This window comes from Haemorhous mexicanus, chromosome 5 (genome assembly GCF_027477595.1).
Source record: "Haemorhous mexicanus isolate bHaeMex1 chromosome 5, bHaeMex1.pri, whole genome shotgun sequence".
In the NCBI taxonomy this organism is placed as follows: Eukaryota; Metazoa; Chordata; class Aves; order Passeriformes; family Fringillidae; genus Haemorhous; species Haemorhous mexicanus.
Genome location: NC_082345.1, coordinates 17,614,362 through 17,634,118, shown reverse-complemented (window position 1 = coordinate 17,634,118; position 19,757 = coordinate 17,614,362). Strand labels below are relative to the sequence as shown.

Sequence of the window (19,757 nt, the reverse complement as noted above, 5' to 3'; positions counted from 1 at the left end):
GGGCCTTTCCCAGCTTTCCAACCCCTCTGCCCCAGCCTGCAGCTGCAGGGGGTTGGCGTGATGCAAGCATCACATTTTCCCAGCATGGCAAGCTCATCCTGCTCACTGAGCAGTCAGAAAACACAAACCAACAGCTGCACATCAAAACTCACGCAATGCTTTTCTCCAGTTGTATCACCCTCTGCCATTCAGGACTGCAGGGGACAAACGTGGCCTTCTTCCTTCCCTACCTCTTCCAATAAATGCCTGATTATGCAGCTGCTGCATAATAGCTGCTGATGCCAGTGGAACTGTGCAGTGATTGCATAATCACCCCAGAGAATGGGAATCTCTGGGCAAAGCCCATTCCCAGCACCACCTGCCCAGTCCTCATCTCTCAGGTTCTGTGGGCTCAGAGAGCAGTGGTGTTAGCAGTACTGAAGAGGTGAAAATTATTTTTGTAACAGGCTTCCAACTTTCATGTGGAAGCTCTGTGAGATTATAGTAGACAAGAGAGCATCCAGCAATGGGCTCCGTTACAGTGTGCACATGTAAAAGCTGTTGTGGAATTAATCATCCTGCATTCTTACAGCCTTTCTGCTTCTCCTCTAATGTTAAGGTGCACACGTGATAGCTACAGTTATCACTGGGCACCTCTAAGAAGCTTAAATTTCTGTCATAAAAAATGAGCATATAATCCACAATATGAAATGTGCACACAGATGCAAAAAAATAAAAAAAAAAGGGGGGGGGGGAATAATGAAAAGTAACCTAGAACAAAATGAGAATAACCCACCAACTGGCAGTCATAATGGTATACAACAAAAAATTTCCACGCTTTGTAAATTATGATTCAAACCATGCCATACCAAGTGGAATTCCTCAGTTCTGTGACACCAACCAAGCACTGTTTTTCTTTCTCCACGACTCAAGAAACGCTCCTCTGCAGGGATCATGCACTGAGCCATGCACAAAGTTCCTACTCCACCCAAAAGACATTTGATGTCCCAGCACACCCATATCTAGATGCAGCTGTGAGACAATTAAAAAATAATAAATCAGTCACAGTTCCAGCACTGGCGTCAAAACATGTTTCTGTGTAAAACCAGCCATACAGCTCAGATAACCACAGAAGAAAAATTGTTTTCTTGCCTTTTGCACTCTGCTAAAATTGCCCAGGGTCCTTGGCCTCTTCTCTTTCCACATCACAGCACACCTCAATTTCTCCTATCACTTTTTTACATGGAAAAGTGGGGAGGAAAGAGGTAAGAAGCATTTCTGCATAAAATTGCCTTTCTAACATTGCTTCCAGGGTGTAGTGCTGTAACCAATGATGGTGTTGTGGGTGTTACCCTTCTGCTCCTAACTGCAAAGAAACAAAGTTTAAAGTTATTTATTGCCTGGATGATTATGTGCAAAGAAACATAGACTGGATCTACAACAGGAAGCCAAACAGGAACCAGATTAAATTTCAAAGGCTTTATTACTCCTATTGATTTTAGCTGTTGATACTTTTGTTAGTGTTAAAAAGCAGTTCTGTGTTGTTTATTGAAGTATCTTCAGAAACTTATTTTAAAAGAAATAGTTTAAATTTTCCTGCTGCTAGAAAAGCCACACAAATTCAGTTGTGAAAAGAAAAGAAAAACATACACAGAAAGAACAGTTGCAGGAAACATGACTGGTTTCATCCTACAATGAAAGCTCTCAACACAGTAATTACTATATATTTTCTCTTGAGCTCTGACTCAGAAGACTAGCCCTCTTAATACTGAAAAGTGAGAGCAGAAAATAAAGGTCTTGGTAAAAGTAATAACTATTTCAAAAAATACTTTTTCTCACATATCATTAATATGCATTATATTTCCAGAAATGACAGAATCTCCTGTATTGTACAGAGCTAACTAAAAAAGCTAATTTAACTTGGACTAAATATGCAACTCTTGACTAAACCACAGGTTTGGTGCTCAAAACTCAAGTGCTGAAACAGATTCCTCCCTCCTAAATAGATGGTTGTGCAGCTGGAGCAATTTGAACCTCTGGCGAGGCAGAGGGAAGCAGCACATGCATCTTGTCTCGGAAGATTGTTCATGCTCAGGAGAGAGAAATGGAAATGGAAGAAAGAAAGGGGAGGTAGCTTACTGAGCCAAATGAAGTGCAGAGGCTGAGGAGCAGTTCCAGCAGCCAGGCTGGCCTCCCTGGTTGTTGGAGGCCAGCACAGGAATTGGTTACCTTACTCCTCCCTCCACTGTTCTGCCCCCTTTCTATGCAGAACCCACCCTCCTAGCAGAGGAACAAGAGCCTGAAATATTTCTTAGTGATCCAGCTGGGATCCAGTTCAAGCAATATACTCGTTTGATCTGCTTTGTAAACCAGCATTGCCACATTCTTTCAAAGAGAATCTGCAACAAACTCTTGTCCTGCTTCTAAAATAAGTCCCCTGAAATCTCAGCGGCTTTCAGTTTTCTTGACTTCTGTGGGCCTTGGAAGAAGTAAGCTCCTCAAAGCTCTGCAAATGGTACCAGAACATTCCAATCTAATGTTTGGCTGACCCCTTTTTCCTTTCAGCATGTTTCAGCCGTTCAATTTCCATGCAAGTGGTTGGATTTTAGCCTCTGTTGGACATCAGGACATGCTAGGCAGCAATTTTAAGAGATTGAATTTTGCTGGTGCCAAGATATTAGGGCAAAAAGAGCAGGATATTCACCTGATGTAGTCTGGCCTGAGCTGTTGTTTAGCTCGGTAGATTATTCTTGAATTTTACACAGAAACAAAGCTACACCTATATTAAAAATGTCAGAGATTATATACAGGAAAAGTGGGCCAGTTAAATAGATACATAAACAAACACATGCATTCCTCACATCTGGCCACATTTTTCTTCTACTCACTAACGTTTCTGTTCAGTTAATGCCAAGGTACAAACCACATTGCCCTGCATAACAGCTGCATTTACCCTCAGCTGTAACTTGCAAAAACCTGTTACAACACTTAGAATTGACCATCCCCATAGGTAAAGATCCTATGAGCTATACTGAGTATAGTTTGCACAGACAGCCTTTTAAATTGTCCTTCATTTATAAATAAATAAATTTTAAAAATTAAAAGTTACCAGACTGCTCTATAAGTGCTGTTCTTTCTGAATCAAGCAATACTGTTGAACCAAAGTTTTGGTGCTTGTAGGTTTTTAAAAATCCCTGGCAGTATTTTCAGTGCATTCGGAGACTGTGTAAGCAGGGAAAGGCAGTGTCCCAATAAGCTACATCATAAATCACATGCCAAGTTTTACTGTTTGGTTTTTTGTTTTTTTTTTTTAAACCTCACTTTCTAGAGGATCTGTTAAATTCAAATTGTCAGTCAGCACGAAAGGAGGCTTTTTTCTCCTATCATGTACCTGAATTTTAACACAGCAGGGCACGCTCTTGTAAAGCCTCCTGTATTTCCACTGTGCTCTCCTGGATCTAAGATGAATGGTTTGGCACTGCCGTATAAGAGCTCAGCACACATGGAGAATATTTGAGCGTCTGAGGGATGTCAGAGCCACTCTCTAGGAACAGATTTTGAAAGGTGGTGACATCAGCTTTTGGGAAATTGGGATGAGCACGAATCAGAGATAGCTCAGTCCTTACCACTGATGCAGAAATAGTTCAAGTTCACAGCTTTTTAAGAAATTTTACAGCACTACCAAGAACAAATTGAGGATCAAGCCCTGCTCTAGAGAGTGCCCATCTATTACTCCACCCACAGGAACATGCAGCACCTCTTGGCATGTCATGAGCCTCAGTGATTCACCTTTCCTGCCACTGAGTTTGTGAGATAGGGGGGAAAAAATCTAGGACTGCACATGCATATGTGGGATAAGAATCTGCTTGAGGAAATACCTACAGGCCTTGGGTTTTCCATCAGAATCTTGTAGGATGTTACAGGTCTATACGTGTTCATAAAATCTGGTCGTGAATAAACCTGAGGGAAGTTTTCTACCCAGAACATGGAGACTACAGAAACCCTCGCACTTAGTGGTACTAGATTGTAAAACAGAATTTCATATATTTACATAGAAATTTGTGTATCTGCATGTGGCAGTGTGAGAGTGAAGATAGTGTTAAGAGAAATCTGTACTACTGCTGCACATTTTTATAATTCAATTTTTGGGGCCAGTGGGGCTTCTCATTTCCTAAGTTAGGCTTGGGACTCAGAGGTTCCTGCACTATCAGTTTCTTTTGGAGTCTGTCTGAGGAGGAATAGAGTAGATCTGCAGAGTCATTTTCTGTTGACAATAAAGGACCCTGAGGTGACTCTCTAGAAATTAACCCATTTTACCATTCTGGTGTCTGCATTTAGGTGGGATTAAGCCCACTTGGAGTATCTATGCCATTAAATTACAGTACTCACAGCAATAAGTCTCCTTTCCAAAGCAACATGCTTGGACCTTAAAGAAGCAGACAAAAAATACTCGCTTGCCACTAGCAATAGTTCCTTTGTTTTTAAATATCTTCCTCTATGATAGGAGTGCAATTAAAGCTATTTGGTCACTCCAGTTACATGAAAAAGATGTGAAAATGAGCACATTCTCAAGTGCAATAATGTCTAGAGTTCTTCACATGATACCCACATTCAGCTTGGCATTATGATGCCTTGGGGTCTTGAAAAAACTTGAAAGCAGCTCAAACCGTTTACATAGCAAAACCAGGGTTGGGGGTTTTTTTTGAGTCATACAAAGAAATTTTGATTCAGGCATATCAGCTGTTTAAGGACTGCCACATATTAGCAGGAAAATTCATCAACAATCAACCAGATGAATTTCAGCCTCAAGACACACATCTGTTTCAGGCAGCCTGGCAGTGACACAAGGGTTTCATAAATATCCGGAGAATTAGTAAGTCCAATTAATTTTCAGTTTTACTTGTAATGGGCCATCCAATTTTTTAAGACATTTTGGAAGGCCTGGGGCGTTTTGAGTATTTTTCTGAAATAACCTTAAGAGGAGGAAAACATTTCAGATCATGAAAAGTCAGACTGCAGCTCTTCAGTGAGAAAAAACAGCTTTTCAGTGATCATCTTTCAGTTTATGGGCTCAAACCTTCATCTGTTCCTCCATTGAAAACTTTTAAATCAAATTTTGAAAGCTTCATATTTCCATTTAAAATAAAAACAAACATCAGAAATTCTCCTGGATGTTTTTACTTTCCAGAACAGTATTCAGGAGTATCAACCAATTCAGGAACTACCAAATGAAAAACACTGCTACTAACTGAAAAATACTTGACTTTCAGGAGCATAGGATTACTTCAGAAACCATTATTTACAGTAAGTAATGTTTATTTATGTTAGCAACCCAATTGGTGTCAAATCACTGCTCTTTGCAAGTGAGTATTGTAAAATATGGCCATTAGTAAAAAAAATAGAGAAAATTGTATCCTGTGTGGTTTCATTCCTCTCCCACCCAACCCAGATGATGGGACAAAATATGTATTTAATTTGTACAATTATAGATATTCCAGAGACTCTACAGGAAACCAGTTTTCCCTCTTAGCTTTGCTCTGCTGGCCAGGCAGTCATATTAGTGACAGAAGTTCAGCCAGCTGCTGTTTTTACACCCACAGTTCAGGAGAAGGAGCTGGATGAGGCCAGTCCTTGCCTGCTGCAGCTCTCCAGGCTCACTGCGAGTTCCAAACCTCCTCCTGCATCCATTTGTAGGACAGGCCTTGGATCCAAGCAGATCCTAAGCCTCACTTCCCAAAAGAGCGGCCAGATCTTTGGTAGTGTGGCCACAGTGCTGTACCAAAACCAGTTCCTGACTGGTTGCAATTTGTTTCCCAGCTCTCTGGCTTCCAGATCACAGCACTGCCCTAGACACAAGACCAAACTAGAAAGTCTACCAGTGTGAAGCCCAAACCATGGTATAGGCAAAGCGTTCCTCTGAAAACCATCTCTGAACTCAGTATTAGCAGAAAAAAGCCATGGAATCAAATTTAAAAGTAATTTAAAGAGGCAAAGAAAGCCCTTCCACTGGTGTGATATCCCAAGCTCATGGGTGAATGCATACCAGTGGGGGGTACACAGCTGTTGGTAATTAGAAGATCTTTGTATTGTTTTCAGATTTATCTGGAAAATAAGCAGCAGGGGAGTTTAAATCTTTCAAGTTCTTGTCCGTCCCTCTGACACAGAGAGCATCCCTGCACCTTCCCTGACCCACCAACCTTCCTCTGCAGGACAGCAGCAGGACCTGGCCAGCAGGCACCTGCCTGACACCTGCCAGCAGCTCTCTCTGCCCAAGCCAGCCTGTCCCTTGGGAACACGAGAGCTTCCCAAAGTGTCTAAAGTTCCTCCAAAACCAGGGAGCAGCTCTCAGAAGTGATGTGATGCCATGTGCAGTTCAGGTTATATCCCCTGAGCTCTTATGGGAGACGCACAAGCTTAGACGGATCTGTAAGAGGTGAGATTCTTAAGAAATATTGTTGTAGGAAACGAAAAGCTAGAAACTTCCACAGATACTGAAGGGTTTGATTTACAGCCTTGGAAGAAGCTTGGATTGATGTAAAAAAAGTAGACAGGCATTAAGCAGAAAAATTATAAACTTATGTTTCTCTAGTTGTAAGTAAGACTATACCTTAAGTAAGTAAGAAATGGTATTGGGTAAGGTGGTGAAGGGCTTTATAGTGTAGCAGTGTAATTGCACAGAGTAAGCTAAGAGTTTATATGTTATTATAGACGTATTTCTGTGTATGTGTAATAATTGCCCATTGGATAAAAGTATCTGCAGTGCAGCAGAATTAAGGTGATAGGTTGCAAAAAAAAAAAAACCACAAAAAAACCTAAACTTTGTGGCAATTTTCTATTGGATTGGAATGTTATATATTGCCTTGTAATGAAAAACTTGTGACTACCTTGAGCTATGGCCGACTTCTTACCCCTCTAAAATCTCACGGCCTTTGAGGCTGATGTTTATCTGAGTAATAAGTCGCTTTTAACCCGACAGTAGTCCCATCCCTTCAAGTAAGGCATCGATAATAATAGTGGTGAGCAATTTAAAAAGCAGGCCTACCAGCGCTCATAACAAACTATTCAGATGGAAACTTCTTTACAACTGCTTCACAAGTTGTTTTTTTCTAATAAGCCTTTGTAGCGATCCACTGTAAACAGTCAGCGCTGGGACGTCTGAGACAGCTGACAGCAATCACCTTTTCACACATGATGCCCTTAGGTGATAATTAGCTCCCATTACATAGACAAGCGATTCAGCTGTGAAAGAGCAGTGGAAGTAAGCACATGCCTGGTTCCCACCTGCATTTCCTAGGTGGAAGGGAGAACAGCCTGACAGGTGACATTCACACCTTGTGTCTGAACTCACAGACACTGTGCTGATAGCTCGTTGCAGCGTGAGCAAACACACTGCCATAAGCATAATTCAAGGGAAATTTAAATAATCCAAATGCTTTCTTCCCTCCTGCAAAGCAACATTGTTTAACTCTGGGGAATCAGGCATGTATTGTACATTTATTCTATTTAAATCTTAACACCTCCTGAGGTATTTGCTTTCAAACATATTTTGACATTTCTCTCCATTTTTGCAGAATTGTCAGCTACGGTAGAAACAGCACTTGAGTTGAAATTTCAGTGTGTTTTCCAAGTTGAACATGTCCAGTGTTTGACTTTTGTGTAAACTCTTAACCACCAGATGTCTGTCTTCCCTGAGCCAGGTATTATTTAGAAATATTAGCTGTCAGTGATGGTGGTTATTTTTAGTAGTGGCTGTGACAAAGTTTATTTGCCACTACCTCCTACCATCTGAACCTCATGCAGGTGCTAGGATGCATTTCACAGCTAGACCAGAGGAGAATTTGTGATCCATCAAAAGTGAGGTAATTCAGCCTGGGGATGAAGATAGAGGCAAATCCAATGCTCCTTGATGACAAGATGGCAACACCCAGGACCACTGCTTAATGCTGAGTTGTTCCTTGTCAGTTCAAAAAATCCTGAACATTCAATCTCTTTGGTATTGAGCAAACCTGAATGAGCAGCATTCACTGTGGAATTTTATAACTTTCAAGAATTAGTGTTGGTAATGCAAGGAACCTTTCACTATATACTTTGGATATAATGTTACATGCTCTGTATAACATAGCCATAGGAGTCTACAGATTCCAAACAATGAAAATTATTTCCCTGCTCTTTGGCAGACTCCACAGGCAGAGGGATTAGATTATATTCTCTTTCTTTCTGGTTTGAAATATATTTAGACAACCGAATGGCTTTTCATTTAGAACTTGCCCTGCAATTAATTTCTCATGTCCTCCCTTTCAATCTGGTGAGGCTTTTACGAAGTCTTGTGCATTGTGCTTTGTCCTCCCTCGTCCTTCCATTTCTGGGCAAGTAAGGCACATTCCTATTTCCTGTAACAATAGGTATAGCCACCAAGGGCTTCCTGTTACAGAAAGCTGTTTGTTAGCCTGGCATCCCAGCTGTACCTGTGCGCAGAGAGAGCAAAAGCGTTTCTCCCAGTCCCAGTGGGCAGGCTGGAAGACAGATGCAGATCACAGGAGCCTGTTCAGATCAGTGTAGTGCCATTTTATGCCAGACTAAAACCTGAATAGTTGCAGAGGCTGGTTGCTTTTGTGTGAGCTGTGAGCCACAACTCGTGTAACTCATGGATTCAGGGTGTATCTGAGGCCTGAAGGGACCGTGGTGATCCATGGTGCTTTTTAATCAGAGGCCTTGTAATGGTGAATGTGGCAACTGTTTACCTCATTACCTGTTTACCTGTTCACCTCATTTGTTAGAAAAATGGCAGAAGTCTCTGGAAAAACTTGCCTCCAGAGGCTCTGAATCATTCCTTCATTACTAACGCTTGGCATTTAATTCCAGCATTTAATTTGAGCTATGAAGCAATTACTGCTGTCAAAGAGGAGGCAATCTTTCAGTTGGCTGCTGCCTTGTCAAGCAATGAAAATCACAGAATCACAGAATGATTTGGGTGGGAAGAGACCTTAGAGCTTATCCAGTTCCACCCCCTGCATGGGCAGGGACACCTTCCACTAGACCAGGCTGCTCCAAGCCCCATCCAACCTGGCCTTGGACACTTCCAGGGATGGGAAGCTACAGCTTCTCTGGGCAACCTGTGCCAGGGCCTCACCACCCTCATGGTAAAGAATTTCTTCCTAATATCTGATCTGAAGCTCCCCCCCGCTGCCTGGGTGCTGTTCATTGAGCAGCCTGGAGTGCTGTACCGTGACAATAACCTCTGTCAGGGAGCAGCAGGCTTAAGCGCAACCTGAGCCACCTCCAGAGCACATTAAAGTGCATTAAAACCCTGTAGCAGTGACCAAAAGTGACAAACACAGGGTTTTTCTTGCCAAGCACACTGTATTGGGGGACTGGAATATATCACTCTTGCACATGGAAATTAGCATTCATCTCTCTTAGGAAAATGCAGGTATTTTTATGGGATCCTGCCATTGCAAAATGATGTGAAGCAGTACCTCTCAACCTTACTGGTCCAGCCCCCAGTCAATCAATCAATCAATCAATCAATCACACGCCTCACTTCATTTTTTGTAGGGGAAGAGGATTTTTTAGCTTAGCAACTGTCCTGTTTGGTTTCATGGAGAAGCTGCGGATTTGGCCCAGACTCTTCCAGCTCGGAAAATGCAGGGCAAATACCCCCTACTTGCTGCAAGAGGCTTCCAGAGCTGAGTGGAGTCTGGCTCTGCTGTCCACATCCTCCCACTCATTTTCCCATAGCTTTAGACAGAGGAGAAGAATTGGCAGGAAATCAGAGCTACTCACAGGAGTGGTATTTTAGCTTCTGTCCTGCGGACAAATATTCATGAACTTTCCTTGACCTATTCATGGTCTTTGGGTCCAGGAACTCCAGTAACTCTCACTTTAGTGACACTCTTGATTTTACCTTAACCTGAAGAAGGACCTGGCCAGCAGCAACTTGGGGACACTCAGGTAGAGGAAAAGAGTAACTGGCTAATAGGTCTGACACGTTTAAAATTGCAGTCTGTCCTAGGACACACAAATGCCTGCTCTATCTGCTTCATCCCTAAACATTTATTTAAAGCATAGATAGATAAATAAAAGAAATTGTGTCCTGTCAAACAGTCTAGTGATTTAAATTATGTAGATAGCAGATGAGTAAAGCATTTCACAGGAGGGGAAGCACATGTGGCAATCTACAAGAGTGAGATGAAACAACTGAAGGTGCTATGAAGGACAGAGGTGCCTGCAAGCCATGAGATGCACTCACAGTGTGCAGTTTCTTTCTCCCCAGGTGTTTTTTTAATTAGTTATAGCTAAGTCTCCTGAGACTCTCATCTAGATATGAACAACTAATTTTAAACTCCATCTCTGTGCAGACCTTACAAGAGGCAGGTTTGCATGTTGTGTTAATGTGCATTTCTACCTATATCAAAAAAGGACAAGTGACAGAACAAAACTTTTTTTTTTTTTTATTTCTAATATGAAAAAGGCTGTGTAGGCTATTTGATTATTAGAAAGGAATTAGCTGTCAAACCTTGGCAGGTCTCATGTGACTGAGTTTTGGGTGAAGGTCTAAACCCCCAGAGTTGTAGGAAAATCTCAGATTTCTGTCTGGAGGTCCTACCTGGCTGACAGTACTGTGAAAAATGCCTCAATCTGAATTAAGGTAACACTGTTGTGCTATGGCTCAGATAGCTGCATACCCAACCTTGCACTGCCCAGCATCTTTCACTTGTTACCTGCTTGAGCAAATAGATGTATTTCTTTAATTTGTTACTATGATTAGTGATCTTAGTCTGCCTCAAAACATTCCCTAGCTGGACCTTCAGCCCAGCCTCCTGCACACTGTCATAGTTGTCTATGGATGGATCCCACAGCCAGTTGCACGCTCTGCATAAGATTTAAAGCAGCAGATTTAAAGCAGCTGTAATGTCCAGAAAGTGCTGCAAGCAAAAAGCTTAGTTATTGGAATAATGCCAGTACCGCCAGATGGGTCGTGCCTGAGCTTGTCTGGCACTTGCTGCTTGACCAAGAGGCAGCAACTGTGGTGTTTTCATCTCAGAGACACCTTTGGCTATCTGGATGCTGCAGCTGGAGCTCAGGTTTACCTCTGGTGGAGAAGCTTTAAGGCAAGGATGAAGGAAAAGGAGTCGGGTTCTGCTGGAGAGTTTCGATCCAGAGCTTTATTCTGGCCCACAGGCTTCTGAATCCAGCAACAGCTCCAACAGAACTTCTGAACTGCGTGGTTGCTGTTCCTTTTAACCCCAGGGAGAGGGGGAGGGAAGGTGTCGGGATCCCATCAACCTGATGCAGGGCAGGCAGGTCTCAGGTGACAGGGGCCAATGGCCCTCAGGGATGCATCTTTTGAACTCTGCCAATCACTCAACGCCCTTCTGGAATGCCAGGACTGACAGCACTCAGCAGGGGTCAGGGTGGGGGAAAGGAGAGGTGATTGGCACCTGGGGAAGGACTGGGATAACTGAGGCAAGCTATGACATCACACCACAACACTTAGTAATACTTACAACACTTCTGTAAGGAAAGCACATAAATAAATTATTTACCCACATATATATTTGGAAATAGAAGCACATTTTCTCTTCAAAGGAAAGGAATAGGGATCAGAGTGAGCAGCCAGTTTAATATGACCAGTTTAATATGAACAGGGAGAAACAAGCTTAGCCCCACCCCCTCTGGCTATGCAGAATCCAACAAGAGAAGGAGAACGCAGCCATCCATAGCACACACAAGGTCATACCAGACCACACAGAGCTAACAAAGGGAGGTAGAAGCCTCTTAACACCTCCTCTTTCTTCCTCATGCTCTTCCTTCTTCTTTCTTGCCTCCCCAAATTAAATCTGCAGCTGGGAATACTACAAGGTTTTCTTTACAGAAAATACTTTTGTGTTGGGTGTTCCTGAAACATTATGGAAACCATCTGTGCTTTATGTCTTCCAGAAAATTATATTGATGTGCCTCAAGATGGGAGAGGTAAGACCAGACTTCAAGGAGCAGCTTTCAAGAAAATTGACTAAATTACAAGAGCTGAAAAAACTATGGATAAGCAGGAGAGAGAAAGACTACAAGAGGAAGATTGAGCAAGTCACCTGAAGACAGATACCATTCAAACAACTTACACAGGCAAACAACTTACACAGGAGACTCTTTATAGAGTCTCCAGGAGAAAGCAGTCTGTAAGCAATATTTTAATTCTAGACTGACACTATTATCTCTGAAAGGAAGCATCATATTTGTGAAAATGCTCAGTAGGAAGAAAATGACATTGCTCTGGCAAATCCACACAAAGGTGGAAAATGACCACAAGACAAATCTTTGATAGATGACTTTTCTTTGCCTCCCCATCCATCAATTGCCATTTGAGCCTAATCTCAGCCTAAGTGTCAGAATTCTGAATGTGAGTTTTTCCCAAGTTCTCTGGTGAACATTTTGTCGCCATAGGGTAGATGCTGGTAATCCACATCACTGTTAACCATATTGTCCTATGCATTACAAAGGTAAGCAAAGCCCTTTCATTGAGTCAGACTGCAGGGTAGCTTCAACCATAATGCACATTTTTAGATCACTGGCAATGACTCTGCTAAGACTTTCCAAATACAGGTTCTTGAAGAAGGTATCCTTTATTGGGATGCAACAGCATTCCACCCCTATACTCCTTGAAGCTGAAAGCGAAACAGAAAAAAACCAAAATGTATATTTCAAAAGCAATAATACCATTGTCCCTCTCCTTTCCAGGGCAATAGCCAAATTCCCTCAGCCACTGCCTGGCTTCAGAGTTTACCCCACATGTCTCAGAATCCATTTGTAAGCCAGAAAGGCAATGACTTTGCCACAGAGGTATGTGGAGCACTTGATCACTGGATTGCAATAGGTTGACTTAACTTTCCATAGGGCAGGGTTATTTTAAAATCATACAGTACCAATTACATGAGCAAATCCTGTGAAATTCAGTTATTTGAGATACTTCCATGGTGAACCTGGCAGTGACAAGCAAACAGAGGAGCTCATCTGGAAATCATAACACAAAGCCATGATAATGCCAGTTTAATCCTTCACATCTAATATTTTGTCCTGCAAATTTCAGTAACTTTAAAATAACCTTACATTTTACCATTTAACCACAACATGAGGAATACCTTGTTAATGAATAAGCAAGTGTTCCTTTTGTACCTCTTTGGCTGAATGAATTTTAGTTTTCTGTTGAACTCAAAGAGGACACTCTTCTCAGTGATTTGAGTTAGTTCATGACTACTGGAGTTCAGGATGGTATGTGACTAAAACCGTGAAGGAAAAAATAGTGTTGGAGGACCTAACAAGGCTGGATACTACAGGAGTGGAAGCCCAGTCTTCAAATAAAGCCCAATCTGAGTAGGATGCCAACATGCACATGCCCCTTTTCAACAACTAAATATGCCAGGTATCACTGAGTAAGGGCAGGCAGTGCCTAAAAGAACAAATTCACAGGTGGAAGTGCCACCCTGCAGGCATGAAACTCCATCCTGTCCCAGGAAAGCTTCAAGCCTGGCCCGCTTTCACTCATCACGGAAGCTCCTGCACACCCCCCAGCTTGGAGAGACCTAAGGGAGCTCCCACAGTGCACCTGGGGTGTTACATCTGTGTTACACCTTAGAAACTCTCCAAGAAAAGCAAAGCAAACTGAGTAGCTGGAGGTGATGCCATCCATGCCAGCATCAAGGTCCTCCACACTTCCTCGTTGGCTCCAAGATTCATAACCCTTGCAGGCACCCAAAAAAGTATCCACAGTAACCAGTGTGGTCCTCTGCAGTAACTGTTGGTCCTTTTACCTTCTCCCAGCATCTGCTTTTGTTGTGAGGTGATGACGGCCACAGAGAGCTTTGGAAAAAGCTTATGTTCATAGGGGAATTTGTATTAGATACTGGTTTGTGTGACTTACTGTATTTTGTAAGGGTTTTTTTCCCTTTGGGAATTGTGCGTTATTAATGAGCAGTTTTATGCTTTACTTCTAGTACACGTATACCTTGTAATGGATGTGCTTTTTGTTTGTTTGTTTTCTTTTATTCTCTATACAGAGCCAGTAAATATAAGGTAGATACTCTCTGGCTGAAATTCTGATTTTGCCTACCAATTAATTTATGGATAAATCCATGTTGTAGCTGGTGAACAATTTTTCATCAATTGTGTTGCTATAATCACCTGATAGTCTCTCTAGTTTAGCACAATAAAAGATCCTGAATAAGACTAATGCTAGCTGGGCCTTAAATTAAAGGGAAATAGTGCACTACATATTTCCCTACTGTCATTTCTATCAGCCCTTCTTCCTTGCTGTTGGGACAGTGGAGAAGAGCACTGGCCGCACAAACAGTCACCTGAACACCTCATCCACCTCTGTAGCTGTGCTCTGATATCCCCCTGCATTTCCTTGATCAAAATTATGGTGGACCAGATAAACTGCAATGAATTTTTCAGTTATTTCTGCAGAGAGACTGGTGCAAATGCAATCTTTCTCTAAAAGAAATTGTCTCAACTAAAATTATTATATTTTTCTCTATGTCCATTCTGATATGTTTGGAAAAATAAGGGATCTGAAATTAACACTTTAAAAAGTGCATACATTATACCTCCCATGTGACAATGGTAGCTGTCTATCTCAGTGGCTATTAGAGAGCTTCCTGCTCCAGAAGCCCCTTCACCTGCCCAAATAATTTCCTCTCTTCTGTTTCACTGAGAACTATGTCCAACTTCTTAGTAATTGCTGTGTATAACGTAGGACATAAAAAAATAAGTTATAAAGCTTGTGCAGGGCTTGGCGTTGTAATTTAACCATCTTTCATGCCTGGTTATGGATTTTACAAAAAGCAGTGAAAGTAATCTGGCCTCTTAATGTATAATTCAGCATATTGTAGCAGCTATTTTAGACACCTATTTTTTATAGTTTTACTACAGCTGTAATTTCTGTATGAGGACTGTCCACTTGAAGAAGCAGTGAAGCTAGCACATCAAAATGATTTTTTAAAGTCTGTTCTATTCCACCACCTGTGACTGTGTATGAAAAGTAAAATAAAAAAAAACAAAACCTCAACCACTGATGGGAAGAAACACCTTTTCTCAGCTTCAAAAGTTCTCTTCTGCAAGACAGGCATTTCTTCTAGTCCTCCTTTTACTAAAGTAGTAAATTACTAAGAAAATAATGTACATACAGTACAATAGTCTATTTTGATAGGCAGCAGACTATTTTAGGCTAATTAAGCTAACTAGAAATTGTAGGGTTGCAGTGATTTCTCTTTATTGATACATTGATGATAATACTGTTTCCATAACACTTGGTGTTTGAAATCAACACGTGCCAGGGTCCATGATTTGCTAATCTAGTTTCTGGTCTAATCCTGTCCTATTTTTTGCAGAATTCTCTGACTTCACGTTATGAATCATGTTGTCTTTCTAAAGTGATTGCCAAGCAAACCAAAAATGTGTTTTACACTGCTATTGCACTGCTCTCATCTTTATATACAGTAGTTTTTATAAAGATGTCCTTAGGTTTTAATAAATGAGTGTAACGTAAACTAATCTCTGTAATAAAACTTGCTTTAGTGTTTCAAAGGCTGTCTGGAATAGCTGTAGAGATTTGAGCTCCTGAGTATTTCAGTAGCTTCAAAATTCATGGCTTCCTTTCCCTCTGCAGGAAATCCCCAAATACCAGAACTCCAGTCTGTACAAGAGTAAAATGAAGAAAGTGTATTTAACCCAAAGAATGGATTTAGAGATGGGGGGAAGGGGCCCAAAGAAGCCAAACCACAACACAAAAAAAAAACCACTAAGGCCATTGCATTAATCAATATGTGTTCCATTTAGTCTGCTTCACATTTCCAGCAGTTGCTGATACCAGATAATTAAGAGGGAAGTGTGGGACACTAAAGAGAGATTGCTAAGAAATAAACATAATCTTTCCACTACTCAAGGCAAGCTGAGAAGGCCAAACTGCATCTGAGCAGAAAGAAAGCAACAATTTAACTTTCACACATAAAGTACTCTGTCCCACATGGCTCACCTCCCCTGCTGAGGCAAACACAGTTTAGTTTGCTCTAAAAAAAGCAAGACCAACAATTCTCAGAGAAAAGAGATTTAATTTGTTCTTTGCTTCCAGGCTGAAGGATTTGGACTGTTTTCCCAGAAAGTTTTAGATTTTCTAAACACTCTCTCAAGTCTCTTTGTCACCTGTTTAGGAGGCATCATTGCTAATGTTCCCAAAATACTGAGAGCTTTGAGCTGAAATTTCATTAGTAAAAGGGAGTATTTTTGACATCACCTCTTGGAACAGATTGCTTCCTTTTACAGAAAGAGTTCTTGCTCTGTCCTGCTGCCCCCAAGCTTTAGTTTTCCTCAGCTGTTTTCCCGTCCAGCACTTGCTGTTCTTCTTGGCCCATCCCAAATCCTTGATATCTGACTGAAGTCCTGGCATTTATACACAGCAGGTACCTTTTCCATTAGAAATTATCCTTTCAGCATCAGATCACTAGCCTCAGACTAGAGACTGTGCTGTGGGAATATACCTAAACCCTCAAAAAGAGATTTTAAAACCAAATTTTAAAGGAAGGATGAGAAATCCTTTGTAATGTCACTTACTTCATGTGCCAGAGTGCATTTCTGAAGCTTCTATAACAAAGCACATGAGCTCTAAAGTAGAAAAGGATCATTTTCATTAAAGCAACACTTCAGTAATTCTTAGGGGTTTTGCAGCTATAGGAGACTACAATTGCATCCCGCTGTGCTAAAATTTATGGAAGGTATTACAGAAAAAAAGAGGACAAAAACCAGCTTTAAACATACATAAATGTGTAAAATTACAAATAATTGCAACCCAGTCCCCTTCTCAAACTGCACCTGCAATTGTGAAAAGAGTTAAATATATGAGACAAAGGACATAAATCAATGCATTGGGTGTGTTATAGCTCCCTCACCACGTTTCAACAATTTTTATTATGTGCTTCTAGTAATTGAGTAAGGATTATATTCAGCACATTATGCTCACCAGGAACAGCTTTTATATACCAAGGAGTAAATTAAACACCTCTGGAATTGCAGTTGTGAACGAACGAGGCCAGATTTCAAAAAGGGATGAAAAAGGATCCCGTTTATTAAAAAAAATAAACCAAAAAGAACAGAGGGTCCAAGATAGGCTTGGACCCCCTCACAACAGCTCAAAATGACAACGTGTACAGAACATGCTAGGTTCTCTCCCTCACGAGCAGCTCTCTCTACTTGCAGACCAGAAAAGAACGCCCCCCAACTGAAAACACCTCCCTTTATAACATCCTTTGGCCCAGGATTGGTGGGTTTGGATCCTTGCCCTGATTGGTGGAATTTCGGGGCCCCGATTGGCCCTTAACGGGGTTCATTCTGGGCCAATCGTTTCCTCAGGGCGTCAAATGATTAGTCGGTGTCTTTGTCCAATCACCCTTTACCCTGGTTTGCCCGTTTGCCCCCACCAAATCCTGGACCATCCGCATCAAACCTAACCACAACAAACACCCTTTTTTCCCAAAACTAACAGAACCAAGTCCATAACATTTCCAGGGGAGATGCTAAAATGCTGATTGTTGCCTCCACCGATACTGACTTACAGACTGGCATTATCACCAAGTCAAAAACAAACAGGAAGATCACAGCCAGTTCCTTCAAACTGTCTATTCTTACTAGAAAGCAGAGACTTCATTGATTTGCTGGTTGCTCAGACATACAGAAGGACAAGAAAAGAGAGCTAAGATTTGATTTTATTTCCAAGAAAACAAAACCCTGTCACTCACCAAAGCTATTCCAAACAATTAGTTTAATTTGGAAAATGAAAAAACATTACTTGGGAGTGGGGGGGAATATAGCAATACATTAGGTATTAGTAGCTACTGCTGTTGCTTTGCTGTAGTGAGAATTATCAGTGACAATCTGGTTTAAATCCTTGGCATTGACAACACACGAACAAAAAAAGCTTGATCTAGGTAACATTTGAGAATACTCTCCCCTTAGCCAGCTACAGAGGTTTAATTTAGGGCATTTTTGAGAATTACCTGGGTTTTGTTTGTTTTGACTGCCTCATAGTTACTGCTTAAAAATGCTGTTTTTTCAGGTAGGGCTACTGAAAACAGTTGAAACCTTTGGAACATCTGAAAAGCTGTGTTTCATTTTACCTCAAGGCTTTTGCTCCCCAGCATAAGGCCTACCTCCTCTGCTCTCCAGTATTTGCTGTCCTGAGAATTAAGAATATTGTATCATTACTACTATTACTATGCAGTATCAAACTGCTCCCTGCAAAGCCACCTTCCTCAAGCATTCCTGGCTTTTGTTGGAAAGACTTTATGTTGCAAAATGCTGCTAGGGTGGGTGGGAGCGCAGTAGGAAGTGCCGCCTTCAGTGAGCTAGTGACAGCTGGGGTTTGCTGTATAAACTCCATTATAATTTTAACCACACAGTCCACCTCCTATTTCCCTGAGTGAATGTGCTCCCAGCAGCCACCAGAAAAAGCCACTTGGGAATTCATCTAGCAAGGAGACACAGCATACCTGTGCTGGATCTGCTATTATTATGCAGATAGAGGAGCTCAAGACATTTCACAACCTCTCCCTCTTTTCTTTGCTAGCTGCATGGATGTTTGTTAAAGAAATTACCTCCAGCTAATAAAAAACCTTAAAAGCCCTAAACCCTAAGGAAAGAAATCATGCAATACTGTGAGTCTCACAAATTTTGGTTTTTTATAATACCCACGGAAATGTTACATAAATAAAAGACACTGCTTAAGCTCCAGTTGCATTTTTATGGAGTTTCTAAGCTGTAGCTTAGTGGGACAGGATGTGACTTCTGTCAGTCCTCTGCACTCATCATTCCTCCTTTCACATCTCCCCACACTGCCCATAAACAAGGAGCACTCTAAGCATGACAGGCAATGCTTTTGCACTACTGGAAGTGCTCCCACCCTCCCTGAGACCTTGCCATGCCTCATGGCCTATATTAGAAACAGGTGATCCCCCAGCCGGGGAATAACATGCTCTGACTCCATGATTCAGGAGGCTGAACAATTGCTTCATTAAGCTATACTGTATTACACTAATACTATACTAAATTACATACTAAAAAGATACTATACTAAAGAATACTAAAGAAAAACCCATGACAGTCTGGAGACAGCCAGGACACAATTTTGACCCAACTGGTCAAAGAGTCAAAACAACCTTCACCGGTGTCCAGTTAACAAACCACTTTGGGTAAACAATCTTCATAACATATTCCACAAGTGCAAAACAACAGGAGCACTGAATAGAGATAAGAATTGTTTTCTCTTCTTTAAGTTTCTCACTGCCTTTCCCAGGAAAAATCCTGGGAGAGCATTATGCCTGCCTGCTGAAGAGAGCTGCAGCCACACATGGCCCTCAGCAAGCAAAGACTTCTCTGCAAGGACCAACAGCTTCGCCTTCTAAAGCATTGTCCCTCCCAGTCTGTGCAGGGAAGTCTCTGCTCACCCAAGGCATCTCTGACTGCTGCCTTCGGCTGGGGACCTGCTCCTCTGCCTCAGGTCCTTCAGCATTACACCAACAAAAGGGGTAACACAAGTGTTCAGAAAAAGTGCCCAGAAGTGGAACTGATTCAGAGCAGAAATAAAACAGGAATACTTGGACTACTTGAACACACTCTCAACTTCCACTCCCAGTCTCCAGTGTTCAGACAACAGGAAAGCAGGCCATGGGAGAACCACTGCTATTAAGAAATCTCCTTTCTTCTCAGCTGTAGTATTGTAGGCACTAAGGCTTCCA

The 19,757-nt window shown here is 41.6% G+C and overlaps 1 protein-coding gene across 1 annotated transcript in view; it reads left to right on the top strand.

Moving 5' to 3' along the window:
- Positions 1-15,558, top strand: part of SHISAL1 (shisa like 1) — a 69,462-nt gene extending 53,904 nt beyond the window's left edge. Inside the window, exon 5 of the mRNA XM_059846160.1 lies at positions 11,920-15,558. Coding sequence (XP_059702143.1) covers position 11,920 — 1 coding nt within the window. The 3' untranslated portion in view covers positions 11,921-15,558. The remainder of the gene's footprint in view (positions 1-11,919) is intronic.
- Positions 15,559-19,757: the final 4,199 nt, after the last annotated feature.